This window comes from Peromyscus leucopus, chromosome 8b, assembly GCF_004664715.2.
Source record: "Peromyscus leucopus breed LL Stock chromosome 8b, UCI_PerLeu_2.1, whole genome shotgun sequence".
Taxonomy (NCBI): Eukaryota; Metazoa; Chordata; class Mammalia; order Rodentia; family Cricetidae; genus Peromyscus; species Peromyscus leucopus.
Window position 1 is genome coordinate 8,539,809 of NC_051086.1, and position 25,445 is coordinate 8,565,253.

General features: G+C 48.5%; 2 protein-coding genes across 5 annotated transcripts; both read right to left on the reverse strand.

Moving 5' to 3' along the window:
• Nucleotides 1-6: 6 nt before the first annotated feature.
• Tpsg1 (tryptase gamma 1) lies at nucleotides 7-5,257 on the reverse strand. Of its 2 annotated transcripts, XM_028854664.2 has the most exons (6): nucleotides 3,816-5,257; nucleotides 3,161-3,187; nucleotides 1,812-1,983; nucleotides 961-1,226; nucleotides 500-645; nucleotides 7-401 (listed from the first exon to the last, which is right to left on the reverse strand). In XM_028854664.2, the coding sequence occupies exons 1-6, from the start codon at nucleotides 3,859-3,861 to the stop codon at nucleotides 84-86; spliced, it is 975 nt and encodes a 324-aa protein (XP_028710497.1). In that variant the 5' UTR covers nucleotides 3,862-5,257; the 3' UTR covers nucleotides 7-83. The 2 variants fall into 2 exon arrangements, with proteins under 2 accessions (XP_028710497.1, XP_028710496.2); XM_028854663.2 differs by lacking the exon at nucleotides 1,812-1,983.
• Nucleotides 5,258-7,769: 2,512 nt separating this feature from the next.
• Nucleotides 7,770-25,445, reverse strand: LOC114681232 (tryptase beta-2-like). 3 transcript variants are annotated; one of them, XM_028854619.2, is made up of 7 exons: nucleotides 25,230-25,441; nucleotides 24,577-24,603; nucleotides 9,198-9,258; nucleotides 8,880-9,045; nucleotides 8,503-8,768; nucleotides 8,198-8,361; nucleotides 7,770-8,123 (listed from the first exon to the last, which is right to left on the reverse strand). In XM_028854619.2, the coding sequence occupies exons 3-7, from the start codon at nucleotides 9,256-9,258 to the stop codon at nucleotides 7,959-7,961; spliced, it is 822 nt and encodes a 273-aa protein (XP_028710452.1). In that variant the 5' UTR covers nucleotides 24,577-24,603; nucleotides 25,230-25,441; the 3' UTR covers nucleotides 7,770-7,958. The 3 variants fall into 3 exon arrangements, with proteins under 3 accessions (XP_028710452.1, XP_028710449.2, XP_028710451.1); XM_028854616.2 differs by lacking the exon at nucleotides 9,198-9,258 and having other exon boundaries at nucleotides 25,230-25,445; XM_028854618.2 differs by lacking the exons at nucleotides 24,577-24,603; nucleotides 25,230-25,441 and adding an exon at nucleotides 9,479-10,683.

The window sequence follows — 25,445 nt, forward strand, 5'->3', positions numbered from 1 at the left end:
AGAGCCAGAGCCAGGACAGGCACCAAAACTACACAGAGAAACTGTCTTGAAAAACAAACAACACTTGGGTTGTGACACCTGAGTCAGAGGTCTGAAGTTGGGTGGGAGGTGGAGCCTAGCCAGGATCTCCCCAGCCAGCACTTGACCAACAGGACTCCAGAGACCAGCAGCAGGAGGAGGCTGGGCAGGAAGAGGCCAGCCAGAAGGGGAATCCAGGCAGGCCCTCGTATTCCCGAACCCCCCAATTGTGGGATATGGCGGTGGATCCAGTTCACGTAGGCAGTGACTCGAGCATAGACACCGGGCCGGTCAGGGCGGCCGCAGCCCTCACCCCAGCTGACCACGCCAGCTTGCTGCCAGGTCCCAGCCACCTGGCAGACTAGTGGCCCTCCAGAGTCATCCTGCAGGCCGGGTCAGAATGAGGATGGGATACCAAGGACTTGGGGAGCCCCGCCATGCCTCAGGCTGTGCGATCCCGCCGTGCTCCCAGCCAGCTCACCTGGCAGGCGTCCCCAGGGCCCTGGGCGCACAGCATGTCCGGCTGGATGATGGTGCCGTTGGGGCTGCTGTAAGCCTGGCTGCAGACCTCTACATCCACCACAGAGACTTCTGCCTCCTGCAGGTTGTACGGAGGCTTCAGAGGCTCTGAGAGAGAAGGTTCAGGAGGAAGCTGAATAACCAGCCCTACAGTGCTGGGAGTGAGCAAGTGGCCGGCACATCCCTCCTGCAGTGACCAACCCCCGCCCCACTCCACCCCGTGCTGGCCTTGTCAACCCCAGTCTGTCGGTCAGACTTGTGGATCTTGGCAGAGACCAATATGTGATTGGCTTTTAGGAGGAACAGATGTGGCCACTAGGAGCCAGTGGTAGCACCAGTGCCTCCTGCTCCCCACCCCCCACCCCCAGGTGGCCCTTGCCATCCCTTACCCCATGGGAGCGGGTTTCGGAAAGTGCTCCTTACCTCCCTCCCGTATATGGCCCCAGCCTGTCACCCAGCACCGCATCCCTGGGTAGAAGTCGGCTGAGGCCTCTGGGAGGCACACAGGCTGGACCCAGCTGGAGAGGGCCACAGGGGTGCCCAGCTGCACCAGGGCAATGTCTCCACTGGACCCTGGTGGTCCTGGGGGGCTAGAGTACAGGATGATCTGCTTTACAGTGGAGAAGTGGGGAGACAGGGTGATCTTGAGCTCTCCCAAGTGCACCTGGTAATCAGATGAGTTCACAGACCTGGGAAGCAGGGAGAGATGTTAAGTGAACCCCTCAAACGACGACTAACCTCCCCACCACCCACCTCTGCCAATATCCAACGTCCCACTTGTCCTCAGCTCTAGGCACAGAAACAGCTACTGTGTACCCTGGGCCTGAGCCTGGCAGTGCCTCACACCTCAGAGCCCAAGGACAGCAGGCTGGGGTCCTGCCACCTCTGGCTGGAAGGTGGCCAGCAGGCTGGGGGCCAGCAACTGTCCCAAAACAGGGAACAGCAGTTCCAGAATCGTGCAAGATACGTAGAAGCGCTTTGCACTGACTAGGGTCAGGATACCTCCCAAATACACGCTGGCTAGGTGGTCAGGATCCCTCTCAAGCTCCGTGGCGGTTAAGGGCTCCTCGCCATGCACTGGCAGATGTGGGAGAGGGGACCCCCACCCCCGCTGGGGCTGCACATTGCCACTTCAGGTGGGTGGACCTCAGTGTGGTTTTCTTTATTGAAGAGGAAATCTTGGACGCAAGGATGTGAGTCACAGGCTAAGCAAGGACCTGTTGGCTGTCACTGCCCCATAAGGCCAGGCAGTCAGGCCTCCTCAGGTCACTCACCCAGAGAAGCAGTGGGCTGCTGTGAGCACCCATTCTGGGCTGAGCAGGGACCCTCCACACACATGCACCTTCTGCAGACGGAGGCTAGCTTGCCATGGCCATGTGCCAGCTGGGGCAGCATGGCCTCCCACAATTCGACTTCCTGCATGCGAAACCTGGGGCTGGCCACACCCTGATCCAAAGGAGGCATTGTTGGCTAGGGAATCCCAGAGACTGGCATTCTGCCCAATGCCTCCCCTCTAGGATCTCCATGATTCCCACTCCTTAGTATCTTGGGGACTCCCAATGTCTCTCCTCCCCACCTGCTGGTTCCCCTCCCCCCCCCAGAAGCACTGTGGGGTGCAGGAAATGACAATGCCCTAAAACAGTGGTTCTTAACCTTCCTAATGCTGCGAACCTTTACTACAGCTCCTCATGTTGTGGTGACCCCCAACCATAAAATTATTTTCATTGCTACTTCATAGCTGTAATTTTGCTACTGTTAGGAATCGCAATGTAAATATCTTATATGAAGATGGTTTTAGGCGACCCCTGTGAAAAGGTTGTATGACCCCGGAAGGAGTAAGTTAGAAGTTACTGCTCAGAAGCAGTGAGTTCGGGGATCTTGGTGTCTGAACACTGCCCCACAGGGTATAGCAGGCCTCTAGAGAGATGGTTTGGTGGACTGGGGCAAGCAGCTTACTGCCTGGAGTTGAGGCCGTGAGAAAGGCTGAGAGTCCTGGGAGGTATGAAGACCCAGGAGGATGGGGTGGGGAGGGGTGCCTCCCTGGTGAGAATGGGGTTTCTTTTTAGACTAATGTTTGGAACTAGATAGACATAATATCACAAAACACTGGAAATATGTTAAATGCCACCAGATGCTACACTGCATCGTCGCTAAATTTGATGTAAATTTCACCTTCATTTTTTGAATGAAAAGCAGAGGCCACCCCACAGGGATGGGCTTCACTCTTAGTCTGTACGACAGAGTGAAATCGGAAATTGGGTCCACGCTGATAGAAGAAATAGAAGCAGACTACATCCCTTACCCCAGAACACCAGGTAAGTCCTAAAGAAGGCTAACAAGATGCCCCGCGTCTCTCTCCCAAGAGCAACATCAGCAGAAGAAGCGGGCAGACTGCAGGGCCAGCAGGTTGTACAGGAGATGCAGAGTAGCTCTCGAAGATACAGAAGAGGTGCAGAGGTACAGCTTCCCAGGTGAGGCTGGCCTGTGCTCCATCAGCCAGGACACCAGAGCCGAGTACATGGCCTCCCCAGACCAGGCCACCCTTCCCCCACCACAGACTGTCCCTCTGTGGTCTGCCTGCCAGGACCGGTCTCTAATTCTGAAACATCTGTTGGGCACATACCTGACTGCAGAGCCTCCTGAGAGATACCTGAAGGATGGAGACAGAAGGATTAAGGGAGCTTTGCCCATGGGAGTGACTCTGGTCCCGTGGGCCTAAGCATTGTCCCCACAATGTCCCAAGGTGGCCCTAAGGTGAATGTTCCTGCCCTGAGCAGCTAAAGCTAGGATCTAGCCGGATAGGTGGGGCCTAGCCAGGTGGAAGTGGCCTGGCCAGCTGCCATCCTAATCCCAGGGTAGAGTGGGACCAGCCATGGGCCATAAACAACAGCTGGGAGGCACTGAGTACTGCCCCAGCCTTGCCCCTCACAACCTCTAGGTCCTCCTGAGGAGGGTCTCACCAGGGTCTGGGCCTATGGGTGTCCCCCACACCCACACTCCAAGCCATTGTCCCCAGCAATGATGGCCAAGCTACCCAGCTGAGGGGCCCAGGCAGAGCAGAGGCCCATCATGAAGAACTTGGTTTTTGCTCCCCCTAAGCTCAGACTCCAAAGCACCCAGATCCCTCCACGGGGCTCCCAATGCTCTCAGAGCTCCAGCTGATGGAACATAAGGTGGATCCAGGGGAAGGGCCTGGGAGGAAGCAGGCCCACTCCCACCCCAGAGCGGGATACAAATACAAATACACAAATACAAATACCCCAAGCCAGCTCACTCACCAGGAACAGCCAGAAGCAGTAGGAGGCCACGGGGCCCCAGAGCCATGGTGTCTGCCCACAGCAGAGACAGGACCACCCCCTCCCCCTGCCCGCCCAGGACCTGCCAGCATGGGGTGGGGTAGGAATGGCCTCACCCCTGCTGCAGGTCTGGAGGGAGGAGGATACAGGCTCCCCACCTGATCCTGTTGCACACCACAGGGAGGAGCTGTCAACTGCGTTTGTCTCACACAAAGGCTACACCCAGCCTTGGCAGCAAGGGCCCAGTTCAAGGACATGGAAAATAACAGGAACAGAATGGGGCCCAGCTGTCCCCACCACAGCCCGGGCGGGCTTCTCTTCCCCCAGTGTGGAGAGGAGGCCTTGCAGCCTTGGTTCTCAGAGCATGCTTCTCCCATTCTCCAGATCCTCAGCCTCCAAGGCTCCTCAGAGAGGCCCAGCCCTCTAGGGCGGCACATCCTCCTCTGTGTCCCTGTTCTCATATCCAGCCTGGAGTCTCCTGACCCCACCCCAGGTAAACAGAATCAGAACCCTGTGCAGGGCTTCTGGTCTCTCTGGAGCCTAATGGTCAGCTGACCCAGGGGTGCGGCCAGAGTCAGGAACTTCTCCCAGCTCCAAATCACAGGCCAGGGTTGGAGGGTCTCCCTGATACTTTTTAGGTAAGGAATCCCCAATTAGATGTAGAGAAACTGGTTGTAGAGGGTGGCTCATTCCTTCTTCGGGATGTGTGACATCACAGGGCAAATTGTGCCTGCTTCGTGCCCACCTGTCCTGCGGCTCAAGAGAGCATGCTCAGTGTTTGACCTAGTGTCACAGAAGCATGCTCTCAGCCCACCCCGTGTGACTGGCCTCCCTCGGGGAGCTGCATACCTCAGAGGGGACTGTTGAGAACATAGGACCTGCCTGCCAGTTCATCCCAACATATGGCAGACAGTGGAGGGAAGGGAACCACGAGTTCTTACGGGCTATCCCAACCAACCCAAGGAGCCTGGCGTCACTCAGGTTTTCACAGAATCAGATCCTGAGTCTTGACCCTCTGAACTATCCCCAGGTCCCCACAGGAGAGGACTCCAGGACCCTTACCTGTCCCACCTCCTTTTGCTTTTGGTATCTCCCCACCTGCATACAACCCTGTTCCCCGGCTCCCTCAATACTCACTCCAGGTCTGCTATCCAGACTAAAGCTCCATCCATGCAAGACAGGAGTGAGTGAGTTCTGTTTCCACCTGGCAGAAAAGCAAAGGGACAGGCAGCCTGGCCCTAGAGACACTCCACACACTCACAGAGAGAGAGAGAGAGAGAGAGAGAGAGAGAGAGAGAGAGAGAGAGAGAGAGAGAGAGAGAGAGAGCCAGCGTCTCCCGTAACTGAGCCAGAGCTGAGAGCTACATCTGTCTAAAGTAGCCTGCTCAGCTGGGTACTGGCCTCTGGCTGAGACAGAGGGTTTGGGCCCTGCCCTGAAAGCTCTCAGGCCTGACCCCTGTAGCCCATGGCGGGAGATGAAGCCAGTGATCACTTTTATCTGTCAACTGACTCCGAGCTGAGCAGAGCTGCTCTGCCAGGGTCAGATAAGGAGAAAGCCCATCAGGAGGCTAGGCTTCTCTCCCCTCCCATCCTTCCTCCTCGCCCCTTGCCTGGCCCTAGATGCTTCTCACTAGGATCCTGGTCCATGTCCGACCCTGCCTGGCCTCCACTGAAGGATGGCTAAATGCACTTATCAGACGAGTGTCATCACCTACCAGGCAGGATCCACAGTGACCCTGAGAGAGTGAGATGGGTGGCATGGAGGAACAAGGGACCGAGTTCCAGCTTTACCTTTTATTTTTGTGGTGGATGTGTATTATGTTTGACATTAAAAAATTAAAACTAAGAAGATGGTCAGAGAGATGGCTCAGCAGTTAAGAGTGTGACACACACACACACACACACACACACACACACACACACACCAGCACCACCACCAGAAGATGGTACCAAGCACTGGATGAGACAACTGACTTCATTTCCCCATCAAGGATGAGGGCTCTACCCAAGAAAGGGAACGGTCAGCCCTCAGCAGTAATTGTAAAATCGTGGATGTCACCCCACACCAGATGTTACCTCCAATACAGAAGCTGAATCAAGACAAGGGGGGCAAAGGGGCAGCATTGCTGGCATGTGATTATGAAACATAAGTGACATTCCAACAAACAGGGAATGGCTACCCCAGTGGGGCCCACTCACGAGCCAACAGCTCCCTTCAGCTGAATGTTCCAGAAACAGGCATTTGTGTGAGTAGGAATAGCCAAATCCCGAGAGCCTCAACTGAGAGCCCCTCAAAGTAAAGTCCACTGTAACAGCCAGATGTGCCACTGCATGAATTTTTTTGTTTTTGTTTTTGTTTTTCGAGACAGGGTTTCTCTGTATAGTTTTGGTATCTTACTGTCCTGGATCTCACTCTGTAGACCAGGCTGGCCTCGATTCGCCTGGCTCTGCCTCCCGAGTGCTGGGATTAAAGGCGTGTACCACACCAGGCGAAATTATTTTTGAGCTTTATTCTTTTAGGATGGGGTCTCACATATCCCAGGCTGGCCTCAAACTCAATTTGAAGACAAGGATGACCTTGAACTCTTGGTCTGCTCCCACCTCTCCAGTGCCAGGATTGCAGGGGTGTACTACCACACTTGCTTATATTGATGGTGGAGATCGAAGCCAAGGTTCCCTGCCTGCTAGTCAAATACCACCAACTGAGCTACACCCCCAGGCCCCACCACGTGGGATTCTGGGCAGCAGAGGCAGTGATGACGTGGACTCTATGCAGAGCGTGATGAGAAGGCAGGATGGCAAGGAGTTCCTATCAGGGCAGTCACCGAGCCGTCAATGAGGCAAAGGAGATGTCTTTTGCCACTGCAGGGTGAAGATGGCTGAGCAATAGCTGCAGAGGGTGGGGGTGCACTGGCCATGCTTTATCCCCTGGGCCGGCTGCAGTGAGTCTGGCTTCCCTCTATATGGGTCTTTATTTATTTTTTTTTTAAGATTTATTATGTATATACAACATGTATGACTGCAGGCCAGAAGAGGACACCAGATCTCATTACAGATGGTTGTGAGCCACCATGTGGTTGCTGGGAATTGAACTCAGGACCTTTGGAAGAGTAGTCAGTGCTCTTAACCTCTGAGCCATCTCTCCAGCCCCTACATGGGTCTTTTAAGGTGTCCATGCTGTTCTCCATGTCTTAAGGACATGATGTCTCTCACATAAAAGAAATGAGCTGTGGGCAGGCAAGGTGACGGTCAGTGGGTAAAGGTGCTGACTGTCAAAGCCTGAGGACCTGAGTTGGATGCCCAGAGTCCTCGCAAAGGTAGAAGGAGAAGGGCCGGGCGGTGGTGGCGCACGCCTTTAATCCCAGCACTCGGGAGGCAGAGGCAGGTGGATCTCTGTGAGTTCGAGGCCAGCCTGGTCTACAGAGCGAGATCCAGGACAGACACCAAAACTACACAGAGAAACCCTGTCTCAAAAAAACAGAAAAAAAAAAGTAGAAGGAGAAAACTGACTGCACAAAGTTGTCCTCTGGCCTCCACACATGCACCTTGGCATGCACATACATTAAACAAGCACATGTTTCTTTTTGTAGGTTTTTTTTAAGACAGGGTTTCTCTGTGTAACAGTCTTGGCTGTCTTGGAACTCCCTTTGTAGACTAGACTGACCTCAAACTCACAGAGATCCTCCTGCCTCTGCCTCCCGAGTGCTGGGACTAAAGGCGTGCGTCCCCACCATGCCCAGCAACAAGCGTCTGTTTGACATGTGTTTAAAATACGTTTTTAAAGTGAGCTTGTGTGGAAAGAGGTTAGTCCCAGGGACAGGGCCTGGTAAGAGGCCCAACCCCACTACTGTGACTAGGACCCCACAGCAAGGGCATCACAGCCTGGCCAAGGTACTCCATTTGCCCCCAGTGACACAATGAGGAGAGCAACCCCCATAGCTGTTTGCATGTACTTTAATGAGTACCCTGTGCAGCCACCTGGGGTGGGAAGCAGAGGGGATGGGGGTGGCCAGGGGCTCAGAGGGACAGGGGAGGCAGAAGGACAGGAAGGTGGAGGTTCCACCTGGGCAGGAAGCATCCAGTTCAAGACAATAGGGTCTGGTTCTCCTCTGACCTGGAAGTAGCTCAGGAGTTCTCAGGGAACGAACGGTGGATCCATTCCAAGTAGTACGTCACCCGGGTGTAGATGCCAGGATGGTCGGGCTCTGCACAGCCCTCACCCCAGCTGACCACACCTGCTTGCAGCCAGGCACCCTTGACTTTGCAGACCAGCGGCCCCCCTGAGTCACCCTGGGGAAGACAGGGGCTAGCACTCCATATGGAGCCTGGATGGGGTGGGGTACGGGGGAGGACACAGGACCCACCTGGCAGGAGTCCCTCCCAGGACTTCCAGCACACAGCATGTCATCACGGACAATGCGAATGTTGTCCCCTGTGTAGAGGCCAGCGTGGTACTTCCGATCACAGAGGCTGTTTTCCACAATGGGCACCTTCACTTGCTTCAGGGGATAGGGCGGCGGGAGGGGCACTGGGGTGAAAGAGGTGCAGCCTTTGGGGGAAGCTCATCAGGGACTGGCCAGCCTTGGGAACCCCTGTCCACCCTCCAATGTTGGGGCTGGGTGAGATCTAGTCCCTGCCCAACTAGCTGGCAGCCATCCCTGACACATACCAGCATTATTAATGTCACCCCAGCCTGTCACCCAGCATGATGTCCCTGAGGGGAAGGTCTCCTCGGCAGGAGGCAGGGATATGGGGTTGACATGGGTGGAGACATTCACAGCGTCCTTGAGCTCCAGCAGAGCAATGTCTGCCCCAGTCTCAGCCGAGTAGTAGTTGGGGTGCACAATGATCCGGTTCACAGGCAGGAGTTGGTCCTCGTAGTATAAATGCTGCTCACGAAGCTGCACCCGGAAGAGCTCTGGGCTTTGGATGTGCCTGGAAGAATACAGTCCTGTTTGGGAGGCTCTGAACACTGGGCACTGTGGGAGAAATCTTGACCCCCCCACCCCCACTCCGCACCCCCATGTCAGGCCCAGGCAAACTCACGGTCCCACACAGTGTGCCGCAGTGAGCACCCACTGTGGGTGGATGAGGGAGCCTCCGCAGAAATGTATCCAGTAGCTGGACTTTAATCTCAGGCTCACTTGCCAGGGCCACTTACTCCCAGATGCCTCCCGTCCTCCCACAATGCCTACTCGCTGCTCAGCTGGGCCTGCAAAAGGGAAGGGGGCAACCTCAGCATTCTGGCTTGCTCCTCCCTGTACAGGAGCAACTATCCCTGGGATCCTCCACATTCTCCCATAGCCTGTGGCCTGTGAAGGTCAGAGAGAGAGAGAGACAGGTAGGACTCAAGACACAACTCACGAGGGACGGCACGCAACAGGCTGGCCAGGAGGGACAGCACCAGCAGCAGCGGCTTCAGCATCTGGAAGAGGCGAGGAATTCAGCTTGAGTCCAGCTGGGAGACAGGGCTGGACTGGGGTTAGCAGAGAATCGAATCCAAATGGAGCCAGGGCCCGTGAAATGGAGAGTAGGTTCAGCCGGGGAGTCTGGGGTCTGGTGCTCCCGGTCACTAAGGTCACAAGCTTGGTCACTCTGCTTCAGGGTGATAAGCAGATGCCAGGGGCTCTGGGAAAGGACTTCACCTTGGCGGTCTCTGCTTCTCTCTACTCTGCCAGCTGTCCTCTGTCTGCCCTTTTATTTTCCCAGACCAGAGTTCATGAGAGGAGGGGCATACCACCCTCCAATCCAGACATGAAGGAAATGATTTAGATCAAAGGCCCCCATGTAACAATGCCCCCACCACCCAGATGACCTTCTGAGTCCCACAAGTCACAAGATTGAGCACAGAAGACCAGCGACACACGCCCCGCATGGGATCTTGGTGTTTCAGGCTATTGGAAGGCAGAGTTCTGAGATCCAACTGGTCTCTGCTCAGGGTCCACCAGGGCTGCTGTTGGTATTGGAGATTCCAGGGGGTCCCACCATGGACAGAGCACTGCACACTGAGGGTCCCTCTCAGCTGAGTGCCCTACATCACTGAGATGACACTCCTTCCAACTGTTGAGATGAGGACCCTGTCCCTTGCCCAAGGATTCAGAGGAGGTCTCAAAAAAGCTCCTAGCTCAGTGTCACCTATAATGACAAGTTGACATACTCTAACACATTTCCCAAGAGGGATATGAACAGGAGATAGTAGTGTCTGTGAGCGACCCCAAAAGGAGTAAGGATAACAGTGCCATTCATCTGAAGTCCCCCGAGTCCTCAGGCTCTGGCTCAGCTTTCCTGGACTGTTTTAGGGAGAGGGTCACATGAGGGACCTTGTCAGAATAGGAATCAGCCTAGTTAGGGAACAGGACCAAGTGTCCCTGCCCAAGGGGCCCTACTCCCCCATCAGACCCAGCTCTACAGATAAATCCTGCAGTGTGTCCTGGGCCTTATCTGCCCAGCTCTCCTTATATGGAAGGCTGTTTATCGGGCATCTGATAAGCTGAGCATTTCATCAAGCATTTCATCAGTAAGGGGCAACACTAGCAGAGGAGGAAAACCTAAGAAGAGGCTACCAGCCTCCTTCCAGAAGACACTCCACCCTAGCCAGCCCTGTACCCCTCCAGGACCAGGATGACCACTGTCCTGCCTGCCCATCCACCCCGCCACCTGGCTCCTCTGGCCTGCAGGTCAGGGGTTACAGCCTTCTTCTCACCTTGAGCTCTAGTCCATCACCAGCTTGGTCCCCACGGCCGCCTCCTGGGTTTCTCTGAGGACTGCCCGGCCCTATTCTCTGCACACCCCAGAGGTATATTCAACTTGGACATATTCCTTGGACAGCACAGGGCAGGCAGGCTCCCTCTCTAACAAGATGTCCCAGCGCTCTCAAACAGGATGCTGTCAAGATGGAACACCAGGAATCCAGAGGTGTCGAGGGAGGGTATCCTAGGACACACAGGAGGCTCCAAGCCTGGAGGGCCAAGAGGGGTTAGGCCTGCCAGCACCATTGAATCAGGGGCTGTGGATCTGGGTACTCCAAGGAATTATGATTGGTTCAGGCCCAAGAGATTAACCAGTTAGGAGCTCATGTAAGGAGGGGAGCGTGGTGGCCCACACAGGTGTAATCCCAGGAGGATGGTTGAGATCTGGATTACACAGCAAGATCCTGGCTCGAAACAAAGATCAAAGAGCAAGGCTTAGCCAGGCGATGGTGCCGCACACCTTCAATCCCAGCTCTTGGGAGGCAGAGGCAGGCGAATCTCTGTGAGTTTGAAGCCAGCCAGATCTACAAATGAGTCCACAACAGTCAGGGCTACACAGAAAAACCCTGTCTCAAAAAAAACAAAAAACAAACAGAAAAAAAAAAAAAAGCAGGGCTTTCTCGATTTCTCAGCCTCGCAGATGCCGAGAGAATGTGTTGCTAGTATCTCTCTACCCTGGAATCTGAAGAGAAATTTCCCCCTCAAAAAGAGGATGATAGATAACATGATCTAGATCTGCATCAAGGATGTTCTAGAATCAGAAAGCTCTTTAAATGTGAACTTTCCAAATGTAACTGAAAATGATGGATGTGTTAAAGTAACCACAGAACAAGACAGCTGGTGTTAGCAAATAGTGTTGACTTCCGGGTTTATTTTCCAATTGCGGAACCCTGAGGCTTTCCTATGCCACTACCATCTGGAGTTACCGGCAAAGCCTGGTTTGTGCCTCGTGCCACACTTGTCAGTGTCTCCAGAAGAGGGCATACCAGACCAGGGAGGAGACTGTGGCCACCCACTGGGCCTCCTGCCCAGGTGCCAGACTAACTGGGGCTCCCCTAAGCCACCCGACTCTTATGTGGTGACATGGAGGCTATGCAGGGACCTCACGGGCTTGTAATAGAACCCCCCAGAGTGAGCAAGCATAAATGGGTGAACCAGGATGGGCAGACCCTCTACATGAGACCGTGGCAGGTAATTACACTCTAAGCCTCAGTTTCCCCCATGGAAAGAAAGGGCAGGACTACCCAGATTCTGAGCTGGAGGCAGAACCAGGCCGGCTGGCGCTCTAAACTTACCCAGTGCGTGACCTGTGACCTTTGCCCTCCTCTTTGCCTGGAGGAGGGGCAGGAGGGTGATGTAGAACCAGCAGTCCAAGATGGGAAGGAAGTAAACCTGGGGACCCTTTAGGGGAGAATTGTGACCAAGAGCTTACAGTTTCCATTGTAGCTATAGAAACATGGATATGAGGCGTGAGTGCGTGAGCGTGGATGTTGTGCACATCCACGTGTGTGTTGTAGAGCGATGACCTGCCAGCCTGATGCCAGCATCTTCATCAGAACAGCTGTAACTGATTACAAGAGCCTCCGAGATCAGGCTTGACTGTTGATTCCTCTATAGAAGGAGGGATAGGGAGGGTCATTGGTCTCTCTGGCCATTGATTTGTATGCAGTTGTACCCCAACTGCACATAGCCCCATGGGTTGTGGAGGTACTACTATATATAGAATATGGCAGGTTGACTGGGGGAGGGGCAATGTTGAGGCGACAATGTTAGATGGTACAACTGCTTTGGGGTCACGTCCCCTCCCATAAGTAATCCTTTATCTACATTCTGTACCCAAGTTCAAGAAACACACTGGCTCCCCAAGTCTGACTTTGGAATTATACTTTGGTTCGTCGTTAGTGCACTTATGAGGAGGGGGTTGGAGTTTGTTTAAATCTCCCCAGAGAAAGAGCCCACTTGACAGTATGTGTGCCCGTGTGCACCGCATCAGCACATGTATGTGTCTGTGCGTTGTGTGAGCACACACATGTGTATTTCCTAACTTTGTCCCCTGAGAAGGGACAAAAGTGCAGACACCTCAAGAGCTCCATATAGCACCCATCTCCAGGGTCAGCCTGGGGTACAGGGTGAGTTCCCTGCTGGGACTGGGTTGTCGGATGGCGTCTCAGATAAACAAGATGCAGTGTTGGCCTCCACACCAGCCCCTGGTGGCCCTCAGCCTCTACTCATAAGGCTGTGTTCCATGTGTGACAGTGCTGTGCCACTGCTCACGCCTCAGCTACACACTTGACAAGCAGGGCCCTCCCTCTCTTGGAGAGTCTCTCATTAGGAGGATGTGCCTCAGGGAGCATGGAATCTGCCTCAGTCAGGAGAGCGCAGCTGTCCAAAAGCCCTGGCTACCCCTACCTGGGAACCAGAAATCTGATGTCATGGGGTGGGGGTCAAGGACTCATAGAAATTGGTTATTCTGTGGGTGCCATGGGAGGAGGAGGTCCTCACCTGTCTCAGCAGTTTTCCTCCAGCACTGGGGACCCTGTCTCCTCATTGTCATCCTACCAGATGGAGAGCAGCAGAAGAGTGGCCCTGAAGAGATGCATCTGCCCTCCACCATGGACAAGGCTGGCCAATGTCTCCAACAGAGTCCCATGATAACAGGTGCCCCTGATGGGATGATGCCAGGGTATTTCTCCTCTGTGGGGTTGCCCCCAGATCTACAATTGCCATCTAATCACAAAGAGCCTTTGGACAAATGCGGTACATTCACAATAGCATCTGGCTCTGGCCAGCAGTCTTGGAGAGTCTGAAGACAAGGGAATACCAAAGGAGAAAATACGAGCATTTGGAAAACCCCATTACAACTCTGCTGTTGACCAGGTATTTAAACCAGGTGTAGGGAGACAAAAGTAATCCAATGACTTACGGCAACCTGGACTGGGCATTGGAAGACAAGATGTAACTTGTCATCATGGATTCTGGTGTAATGTCATCTCATGGAGGTCTGAGAGATGTCACATTAGACATGCCTTCCAGACCCCAAACTTGCTATCCTGACGTATGTGTGGGAACATGTTACTCCACTCCCTACCCTCTTCCCCGCCTTGCTTTGGAATTTCAGTCTCTCCTGTGGTGGTTTATCCCTTCCTTATGTGAGTGCAGAGTTCGGCTTCTGGCCTCTGGGGCTCTGTCTGAGTTCTTGGTGCTCTGTGTGAGCTTGTGGAGCTTTGTTTCCTCTCACCGTGCTTTGTCAGCACCCCACATGTTTCGATGTCTTGGTGTTTTCATTTCGCGTATCTCTCTGTCTTTCTAGCTTTACCTGTGATTTCTTCTTTGGCCCACTGATTAAGACTGTCTGTAATGGCTGGGCAGTGGTGGCACACGTCTTTGATCTCAGCACTCAGGAGGCAGAGGCAGGTGAATCTCTGTGATTTCAAGGCCAGCCTGGTCTATAAAACAGGACAGCTAAAGCTACATAGTGTGGTGGTAATCTAATTGTACTGAAATATTATTTTGATTGTATGTTAATAAATAAAGTTGTCTGGGGGTCAGAGCTATTAGAGCCATAGCAAGAGTGTGGCGGTGGTGGCACACGCCTTTAATCCCATAAGATCTCTGTGTGTTCAGGGATACAGTCAGCATTGGAGACATATACCTTTAAGACCTAGGGGGCTGTACATTCAGACAGTGACGAGGCAGTCATGTGTTTGGGTTTACAACCAATGAGAAGGCAGAACAACATACTATAAAAAAACGAAGCGACAGGAAGTAGGTCTCTTTTCGCGAAGCTGGGACAGCAGGAGGAAGGGTGAGATTTTAGCTCTGAGCTCTGACCTCTCGGCTTTCTCTTTTATATTGTTTCTGTGTTTCTTATTTAATAAAACGGTTGGTTACATCTACATCTGGCGCCCAACGTGACAAGAATCCATTAAAAACTGCTTGGCTTGGCGGCAGGTCCGCTTTCCCGCAAGGGCGGCAGGCGGGTGGCGGCGGCGGCGGCGGCACGTGGCGGCCGGCGGTGGCACGCGGCGGCCGGTGGCGATTGGCTTCTTAGTCAGAGCAGCGGCTTCTTAGCCTGGGTCTGGTTCTGCTTGACCTCAGGCTGGACTATCGGTGAGCTGCTTGCTTAAATCCTGCTTGCTTAAAGCCGGTGCTACAAACAACTCAGACCTGCCCTGCCGAACAGGGCCCTGCCTGTAAAGCCAACGCACGTGGTCGGAGCTTAAGGAAGTCAGACCCAAGCCTTGACTCGGCACAAGAGGGAACACGTGGCTGCATTTAAACTTTAGCCAGCTACGCTTTCTTGTTCTCTCTCTCTCTCTCTCTCTCTCTCTTTGGATTTACACCTGGGACACTAGGTGGCTGTTTTGAAAATCCCCTCGGATTTCTACTGTTCTATGCAGATTTGGTAAGTCATAATATATCAGATATTTTAAAGGAAACTATCTAAAAGAGAATTTTTTTCCACATTTAAAAAAAATGGGTTTTATGTGTACATTGGAAGAAAATTGGTTTTTGTTCGAAATTTTAGGCAGTCTGGCAATGGAACAACTATATAATATTAGTATTGGTGGAATTATGCACCTTATCACTACAATAATCCACATTTTAATATTTAAAAAGATAGTCAATTTAAGTGCCAGGATAACAGCTTTAGAAGAACTTGTTAAACCTGTAAAAATTCAGACAGAAGAAATTAACAGTGAAGTTGTTTCAAGTCGGGATCATAAGGTTGCAGAAAGAAAGCCTGTTTTCACACAGTCACCCTTAATTTATCCTGTAACCGTACAGCAGATGCCTGATCAAATGGCTACACAAAATACTTGGGCTCCAATTGAAATGTTGGATTTAAAAAGGTTTAAGTAGGCAATAGTATCTTATGGCATGCATTCCCCATATGTAAAACAAATGTTAAACTCTTGGTCAACATATAATAGGATAGTACCACGGGACTGGCGGGACCTTGCACAAGGTGTTCTGGAACCCAGCCAGAGACTTCAATTTCTGACTTGGTTTAAGGAGGAGGCTAAAAACATAGAAAAACAATGGAGGGATAAAGGAATACAAGTTTGCCAGGATCAGCTTATGGGCGAAGGCCAATATGCTTCAGCACAAACACAATGTTTATATGATGTCCAAACCCTAATTTTATGTCGAACGGCAGCCTTGAATGCATGGGACAAAGTTGAGGAACCAGGAAAAAAATCTGAGTCATTTACAAAGGTGAAGCAAGGCCCAAAAGAGTCTTTTACAGATTTTTTACAAAGACTGGCTTCAGCAGTAAAGAGAATGGTCTCGGATTCAGAAGATAGTAAGGCAATAATTGAATCCTTGGCCTTTGAGAATGCGAATGCAGCATGCAAAAGAATAATCAGGCCATTAAGGGCAAGATCTGCACCTATGGAAGATTGGATTAGAGAAACAATTAATGTTGAAGCTGATGAGCATGATGATACATGGGTAGGAGAAGTAATTTCAAAAGGTTTGAGGAGTGTTAGATGTTTTGGATGTGGAAAGCAAGGACATTTGAAAAGGGACTGTAGACAGGTCATTCCCAGAAACAATGTTTCTTCAAGGAACAATGGCAACAGAATGCCCCTTCCTTCTGGAGTATGCAGAAGGTGTGGTAAGGGAAAACACTGGACCAATGAATGTAGATCAACAAAGGACAGACAGGGTAATCCTTTGCCTCAGTCTTCGGGAAACTCCCAGAGGGGCCTGAGGCAGGCCCCCAGTGCAAATCCAGTTCAAACCTTTCCTGCAGCCATAGAGGAAATGCCTGCTCTGGAGAGCGATTAAATAACCAAATGCTTATTGGAATAAATCATGCTGGTCAGGATGATGAAACAGAGAGAATAGAAAATTCAGGAGAAAACATAAAGAAAATTTTTTGGCAAACTTCTATTAATGAACAAAGACCAAAATTAACAATAAAAATAAATGGTGTCTTGTTGTCTGGTCTGGTAGACACAGGTGCGGACGTTACCATAATTGCACCAGAATTTTGGCATCCAACTTGGCCTCTTCAGAAGGTAAACGTTCAACTGTTAGGAATTGGGACATTATCTCAGGTGAAACAGAGTGCAAGATGGCTGGAATGTATAGGTCCAGAAGGACAGAGAGGAAAATTAAAACCATATGTGGCTAACATAACTATGAACCTGTGGGGTCGAGACTTGTTGCAACAATGGAATACTCAGATTAACATCCCTCCAATCTCAGAAACAAATCATAAACTAGCACATGTTACTGAGAGAAATATTAGAAGATATTGTTCTAATGAGTGGTCACCAGCCATCCATATTATACAAGAACAGGGCACAATAACTGATGATCTTCCAAAGACACCAACAGCTCTACCTTTAAAATGGTTAACAGACAAGCCTGTATGGGTCCAGCAATGGCCTTTAACAACAGAGAAACTCCAGGCTTTAGAAGAGCTGGTAGAAGAACAGTTAAATGCTCAGCATATTGAAGAATCAACCAGCCCTTGGAATTCTCCTGTATTTGTTATTAAAAAGAAATCTGGTAAATGGAGAATGGTAACAGACCTTAGAGCAATTAACAAAGTAATTCAGCCAATGGGCTCTCTACAATCTGGGATGCCTTTGCCTACTCTGTTACCAAAAGGATGGCCTCTCATAGTTATTGATTTAAAAGACTGTTTCTTTTCAATACCCTTACAAGAAAAAGACAAAGAAAGATTTGCTTTTACAGTGCCTACTTATAATAATTCTCAACTGGTTAAAAGATTTCAATGGAGGGTCCTCCCACAGGGAATGTTGAATAGCCCAACTCTGTGCCAATATTTTGTACAACAGCCATTGGAAGTGATACGTAAAAAATTTCCTAAATCTATAATTTATCATTATATGGACGATATTTTACTAGCTGACTCAAATGCAGATACTTTAGAAATAATGTTTGAAGAAGTAAAGAAAATTTTGCCTTGCTGGGGATTACAAATTGCTCCTGAAAAGATACAAAGAGGAGATTCTATTAATTATTTAGGATATAAAATAGAGCTACAAAAAATTAGACCCCAAAAGGTGCAAATTCGGAGAGATAGACTACAGACTCTTAACGACTTTCAAAGATTATTTGGAGATATTTCTCATCTACGAACTATTGTTGGGGTAAAAAATGATGAACTGACTAATTTGTTCAAAACCTTAGAAGGTGACAAGGACTTAAATAGTCCAAGAGAATTATCACCTGAAGCTGAGAAAGAATTAGCCTTGGTAGAAAAGAAAGTGCATGAAGGACACGTGAATCGTATTGATCCAAAGCTGGATTGCATTTTGGTTATCTTACCTTCTAGGCGTTCTCCTACTGGAATATTAATGCAGAGGGAAGATATTATATTGGAATGGATATTTTTACCAAATAAACCAAATAAAAAATTAAAAACTTATGTGGAAAAATCTCTGACTTGATTTACAAAGGAAAATTGAGACTTCGTCAATTAGCAGGCATAGACCCAGCAGAAATTGTCGTACCATTAACTAAGGAGGACATTGAAAAATTATGGACAGAAAGTGAACCTTGGCAAAGAGCTTGCAGTAATTTTTGGGAGAAATTAACAGCAAATATCCCAAAAGCAATAGAATTGATCTTATAAAGAGAGCTGAATGGATCTTGCCTCAAATTGTACGGCAAAAACCCATATCTGGAGTTCGTACATTTTATACAGATGCCAACAAAGAAGGAAAGGCAGGTTACAAATCAGAAAATTTAAGTAAAGTGGTTCAAAGTCCGTATAATTCAGTTCAAAAATCAGAATTGTATGCTATTATGTTGGTATTAATGGATTTTTCAGAACCTCTCAACATAGTAACTGACTCTCAGTATGCTGAAAGAGTGGTGTTACATATTGAGACTGCAGAATTTATCCCTGATGCTTCAGAATTAACTTCACTATTTATTCAATTACAAGATACAATCAGGAAAAGGAATCATCCTTTATATATAACTCACATTCGATCCCATACTGGTCTGCCAGGCCCTCTAGCACAAGGCAATGATGAGATTGATAAATTATTGATAGGAAATGTGCTGGAGGCCTCAGAATTTCATAAAAAACATCACCTTAATAGTAAAGGTTTAAAAAAGGATTTTTCCATAACCTGGCAACAAGCCAAAGAAATAGTAAAGAAATGTCCTACTTGTTCCTTCTACAATCAAACGCCATTACCAGCAGGATGTAACCCAAAGGGTACTCAGAGAAATGAAATCTGGCAGATGGACGTTTTTCACTTTGCAGAATTTGGAAAACTGAAATACGTACACCACACCATTGATACTTTTTCAGGATTTCAATGGCCAACTGCTTTGAGTTCTGAAAAGGCTGATTCTGCAATCACTCATTTACTAGAAGTTATGGCCATCATGGGTATACCTGCACAAATCAAAACTGACAATGCTCCATCATATGTCTCTGTTAAAATGAAACAGTTTTTTGCTTATTACAATATAAAGCATATTACAGGCATACCACATAATCCTACAGGTCAAGCAGTTATAGAAAGATCAAACAGAACTCTAAAGGATATGCTAAATAAACAGAAATGGGTAACAAAAACCCCCAGAAATAGACTGCATAATGCTCTTCTAACTTTGAATTTTCTGAATGCCAATGAGAAAGGAACAACAGCTGCAGAGAGACATTGGATAATAGAAAAAACTACAGAATTAAATCAGCCTATATACTTTAAGGATGTGCTGACCTCAGAATGGAAACCAGGGTATGTATTACATTGGGGACGTGGTTTTGCTTTTGTTTCTACAGGAGAAGATAAGCTGTGGGTACCATCAAAATTGATAAAGGTTCTATTTGAATAAGAGAGACCTCTTAATTGAGGAGGTGATAGTTCATCAACCAGCATGAACATCCAATTTAAACTAACTTGTATCAATAACACATGCCTTTTCATTTAATCAGATAACTTGTCAAAAGGAAACATCCCCAAAATTAGTCTTGGGGAAAGGTTTTTGTTTTTGTCTTTTAGGAGAATGAAGGTTAAGGAATCTGAAGAACACTGGACAAATGAGACAACTGAAGAAAAGTGACAAATCATCTATCCCAAGAAACAGAGTGAAACGGTGTATGGGTATATATTATCTAAAAAATTTTTTTGTCTTCCTAAATGTTTGTTTCTGCTTTTCTCTAAAGATTTAACACTATTGGTTTTCTAATAGTCCCAGTTCAATTAAAATTTAAAGCTGACTTTGGAGTTGGAGAATGGCTCTCTCCTTCTTTAAAATCAAGCATGTTGTTAAAAGGAAAATGCAAACTCCCTGTATCATGCCAGAATAAGAGCCATCTTCTGCTATGGTACAGGACAAAAGCAAAATTAATTAAGGGACTATTCTATTACTAATCTCAACTCTTTGATTCTATTCTGGTTCTTTAAACTTTTCTCAAAGTATAAATTTTATATCAAAATTTACAAGATTAATATATATATATACATTTTAAACTTTGTTAAGATATGAATGGTCACATAGAGTACTAACTAATTCTAGAAAAAAGGCTAGCTGCATATATATGTTTTTGTGTTCGAGTCTCTTATCAGTTTTCTGCAGGAAATCATGGCCAGGCCTAACATCAACTGAAGTCTCCAGAAAGAAGATGGGGCCCCACAACAACAACAATTACACGTGGACAATAATAATATCATTAAGCTGACAAACATCATCCATAGATCAGCTTTGAACTACAAGGTGCTCAGAGCAAATTTGAGATGACTAGCTGAGATGATCCAGTCTCAAAGACTACTTGAATAAGGACTTGAGATAAACCCTGAACTTTGGCATTATACACAGACTGGATAATGAAGGATATAGTTACCTCTCCTAGAATTTGACAATTAACCTAAAATTTTTCTTTCAGGATAAAGAAAACTTCGCCCATACCCAGCAGGAAGCAATTTTAAGAATACGATGCCCACATTCCCAAAGAGGTGGTGTGGGGCGGGTGGTTTTTTGGTCTTTTTAATGGGTTTTGGGTCTGGGATAATTTTCAGTATTTAGGGGGGTTGGTTACAAGTTATTGTCAAGGGTTAGGAAAAAGGCTAAGCAAAGGAGATTATATTTAAGGTTCTTCTTTAAAAAAAAAAGAAAAGAAAAAGAAAGAAAGAAAAGAAAAAGACAATTACTAATTTTAAATACTTTACATTGGATTGGATTGTTTTATATTGTATACAAATTTGAAATTGATATTGTTAGAAAATGCTATATATATGTTTCTAATTATATTTATTCCATCCATTTAACAATGTAATGCAAATTTCTGATCCTTGAATGTTATTATTATCAACTATTAGGATATAAAGAAATGAAAGCTAGTAGTTAGACATTATCATAGAACTTGTAGTCATATTAGATATGTTTTAAAAATTGAGCAGAGATGTTTTAGACAGGTCATCTTCAAACCCTTCAGAGATCTACAGAATATGGCATTTAAAATGTTTTAATAACTTAGAAAATTTTTCTTTTTTGAGACATGTCGGCTCCTGGCAGTACCAATCTACTTTAGAGAAAATATGGGCATTGAAGAAACTGCATATGGAGTCAACTTTCATTCTGGCAAAAGTTAGCCACTGGACAACAAAGTATCCTCGAATCAACAGGACAAAATGGACAGACAGATCACGAAACAAGGGACTACTGATTCTTGCCAAAACAAGTGTGGTTATGGCTTTATCAAAAGGCATCTTCTGAGGCCAGGACAATATGGCCCCATCCCTGAAGTGGCCTTCGCATCCGGAAAAGGTACAGTGCCCTTTTCTTTGAAGGCAGCTTAACAGGCAGAGGGCCGATGGATTCTGTTGTACAATGGAACAGCAGCTGAAAGCTCATGCCTCTCAAAAGTAGACTGGCATTTAATAGAGGGATGTGGAGAAGAAGGGGATGCTGAGATGAAGCCATATATACACAGCCAAGAAGAATGGACAGCTGAATTAAAAAACTGTCAACAATTTCCAGAATTTAAAATCCTGAATCATGACAGGACACTAGTGGAATTCAGGTGTTTCTGGTACGTGGACTGCTCTCACCCAATGTGAGGTTGAACTGTTGACCTTGTGTACATCCTACTTCACAAATGAGTCTGTCAGATACACTAAGCCTATAGGCTGAAGATGATGCCCCAACACTGCGGAGAAACCTCAGGTGACTGCCCAGGCAGCTGGCTGTTTCTGTCAACTCACAAAATTTTTTGGAAATTGCTTGCATGCACTTCCTGTTTTTATTTTAGTTAGCTAATATTATTCCCTTCTTGGGTCTCTGAGGGAGTTGAAGATTAGTTAGTTATGGTTGAAGATTAGTTAGTTATAGTTGAAAATTAATTAGGATAGAAAGTGCATTAGATACATCTTGGATTTACCAAAATAGGATAGATAATGGAATTGTTTTCTCTGGTTTGTCAAATACCTGTTTAGGTATTTATTACTTGTATATATTGTATATAGTTATTGTACTTTTGTATATAGTTTTTCTTTTGTTAGATATAACCTTTTGCTTTTTTTCTTTTTATTAAAATAGAAAAGGGGAAATGTGGTGGTAATCTAATTGTACTGAAATATTATTTTGATTGTATGTTAATAAATAAAGTTGTCTGGGGGTCAGAGCTATTAGAGCCATAGCAAGAGTGTGGCGGTGGTGGCACACGCCTTTAATCCCATAAGATCTCTGTGTGTTCAGGGATACAGTCAGCATTGGAGACATATACCTTTAAGACCTAGGGGGCTGTGCATTCAGACAGTGACGAGGCAGTCATGTGTTTGGGTTTACAACCAATGAGAAGGCAGAACAACATACTATAAAAAAACGAAGCGACAGGAAGTAGGTCTCTTTTCGCGAAGCTGGGACAGCAGGAGGAAGGGTGAGATTTTAGCTCTGAGCTCTGACCTCTCGGCTTTCTCTTTTATATTGTTTCTTTGTTTCTTATTTAATAAAACGGTTGGTTACATCTACAACATAGAGAGACCCTGTCACCAAAATAAATAAATAAAATAAAATAAAATAAAATAAAGGTCATAGACCTTTTTTTTTCTTTTTGGTTTTTTGAGACAGATTTTCTCTGTGTAGCCCTGGCTGTGTTGCTCTGTAAACCAGGCTGACCTCAAATACATAGAGATCTTCCTGACTCTGCCTCCCAAGTGCTGGGATTAAAGGTGTGGGTCACCATATCTGATTTAATTAATGCCCCAAATCTTAATCCCCTTGCACACACAGTGGTCCTTATTCATTTCTAGCATCATCTCAGTGTGCCCAAAGAGGATGCACAGGGTTAGCTGAGCCCACCCCAGCCCCCTGGGACCCTGCCCACCACGACGATCTTTCTTTCACCCACAGTAAGACTGCCACTGCCATTTCCCTAAAGAAGGTGCAAGTTCCCATTGTGGAGACCACCTTTGTGATTTGAAGTGTCACAAAGGTCTCAACACAGGGGACAATGTTCATATTGTCCATGACCGCATGCTGTGTGCTGGGAAAGAAAAACACGACTCCTGGGAGATGATCCCCTGTCCCCTCATGATCCTGCCACCTCTACCAAGCCTTAACAAGAGTACTGACCCCTGTTCTCTCTAGGGTGACTCCAGAGGACTTTGGTCTGCAGATAAAAGATACCTAGCTGTAGGTAGATGTGATCAGCTGGACTGATGGCTGTGCACAGTCAACAGACCTGGCGTCTACACTCAGGTCACACATTACTTGGACCTGGACCCACCACTATGTCCCCCAAGGCTCCTGAATCACTTCCAGGGTCAGGAAAGAACCAGATGCCTGCTGTTTCTAACACACTGCTGGCCACACCCTGATCCAAAGGAGGCATTGTTGGCTAGGGAATCCCAGAGACTGGCATTCTGCCCAATGCCTCCCCTCTAGGACCTCCATGATTCCCACTCCTTAGTATCTTGGGGAATCCCAATGTCTCTCCTCCCCACCTGCTGGTTCCCCTCCCCCCCCCAGAAGCACTGTGGGTGCAGGAAATGACAATGCCCTAAAACAGTGGTTCTCACCTTCCTAATGCTGCGACCCTTTACTACAGCTCCTCATGTTGTGGTGACCCCCAACCATAAAATTATTTTCATTGCTACTTCATAGCTGTAATTTTGCTACTGTTAGGAACCCCAATGTAAATATCTTATATGAAGATGGTTTTAGGCGACCCCTGTGAAAAGGTTGTATGACCCCGGAAGGAGTAAGTTAGAAGTTACTGCTCAGAAGCAGTGAGTTCGTGGATCTTGGTGTCTGAACACTGCCCCACAGGGTATAGCAGGCCTCTAGAGAGATGGTTTGGTGGACTGGGGCAAGCAGCTTACTGCCTGGAGTTGAGGCCATGAGAAAGGCTGAGAGTCCTGGGAGGTATGAAGACCCGGGAGGATGGGGTGGGGGAGGGGCGCCTCCCTGGTGAGAATGGGGTTTCTTTTTAGACTAATGTTTGGAACTAGATAGACATAATATCACAAAACACTGGAAATGTGTTAAATGCCACCAGATGCTACACTGCATCGTGGCTAAATTTGATGTAAATTTCACCTTCATTTTTTGAATGAAAAGTAGAGGCCACCCCACAGGGAAGGACTTCACTCTCAGTCTGTACAACAGAGTGAAATCGGAAATTGGGTCCATGCTGATAGAAGAAATAGAAGCAGACTACATCCCTTACCCCAGAACACCAGGTAAGAAGGCTAACAAGATGCCCCGCGTCTCTCTCCCAAGAGCAGCATCAGCAGAAGAAGCAGGCAGACTGCAGGGCCAGCAGGTTGCACAAGAGATGCAGAGTAGCTCTCGAAGATACAGAGGAGGTGCAGAGGTACAGCTTCCCAGGTGAGGCTGGCCTGTGCTCCATCAGCCAGGACACCAGAGATGCCTGTGCCAAGTACATGGCCTCCCCAGACCAGGCCACCCTTCCCCCACCACAGACTGTCCCTCTGTGGTCTGCGTGCCAGGACCGGTCTCTAATTCTGAAACATCTGTTGGGCACATACCTGACTGCAGAGCCTCCTGAGAGATACCTGAAGGATGGAGACAGAAGGATTAGGGGAGCTGCCCATGGGAGTGACTCTGGTTCCATGGGCCTAAGCATTGTCCCCACAATGTCCCAGGGTGGCCCTAAGGTGAATGTTCCTGCCCTGAGCAGCTAAAGCTAGGATCTAGCCGGATAGGTGGGGCCTAGCCAGGTGGAAGTGGCCTGGCCAGCTGCCATCCTAAGCCCAGGGTAGAGTAGGACCAGCCATGGGCCGTAAACAACAGCTGGGAGGCACTGAGTACTGCCCCAGCCTTGCCCCTCACAACCTCTAGGTCCTCCTGAGGAGGGTCTCACTAGGGTCTGGGCCTATGGGTGTCCCCCACACCCACACTCCAAGCCACTGTCCCCAACAATGATGGCCAAGCTACCCAGCTGAGGGGCCCAGGCAGAGCAGAGGCCCATCATGAAGAACTTGGTTTTTGCTCCCCCTAAGCTCAGACTCCAAAGCACCCGGATCCCTCCACAGGGCTCCCAACGCTCTCAGAGCTCCAGCTGATGGAACATAAGGTGGATCCAGGGGAAGGGCCTGAGAGGAAGCAGGCCCACTCCCACCCCAGAGCGGGATACAAATACAAGTATACAAATACAAATACCCCAAGCCAGCTCACTCACCAGGAACAGCCAGAAGCAGTAGGAGGCCACGGGGCCCCAGAGCCATGGTGTCTGCCCACAGCAGAGACAGGACCACCCCCTCCCCGCCCATGACCTGCCAGCATGGGGTGGGGTAGGAATGGCCTCACCCCTGCTGCAGGCCTGGAGGGAGGAGGATACAGGCTCCCCACCTGATCCTGTTCCACACCACAGGGAGGAGCTGTCAACTGCGTTTGT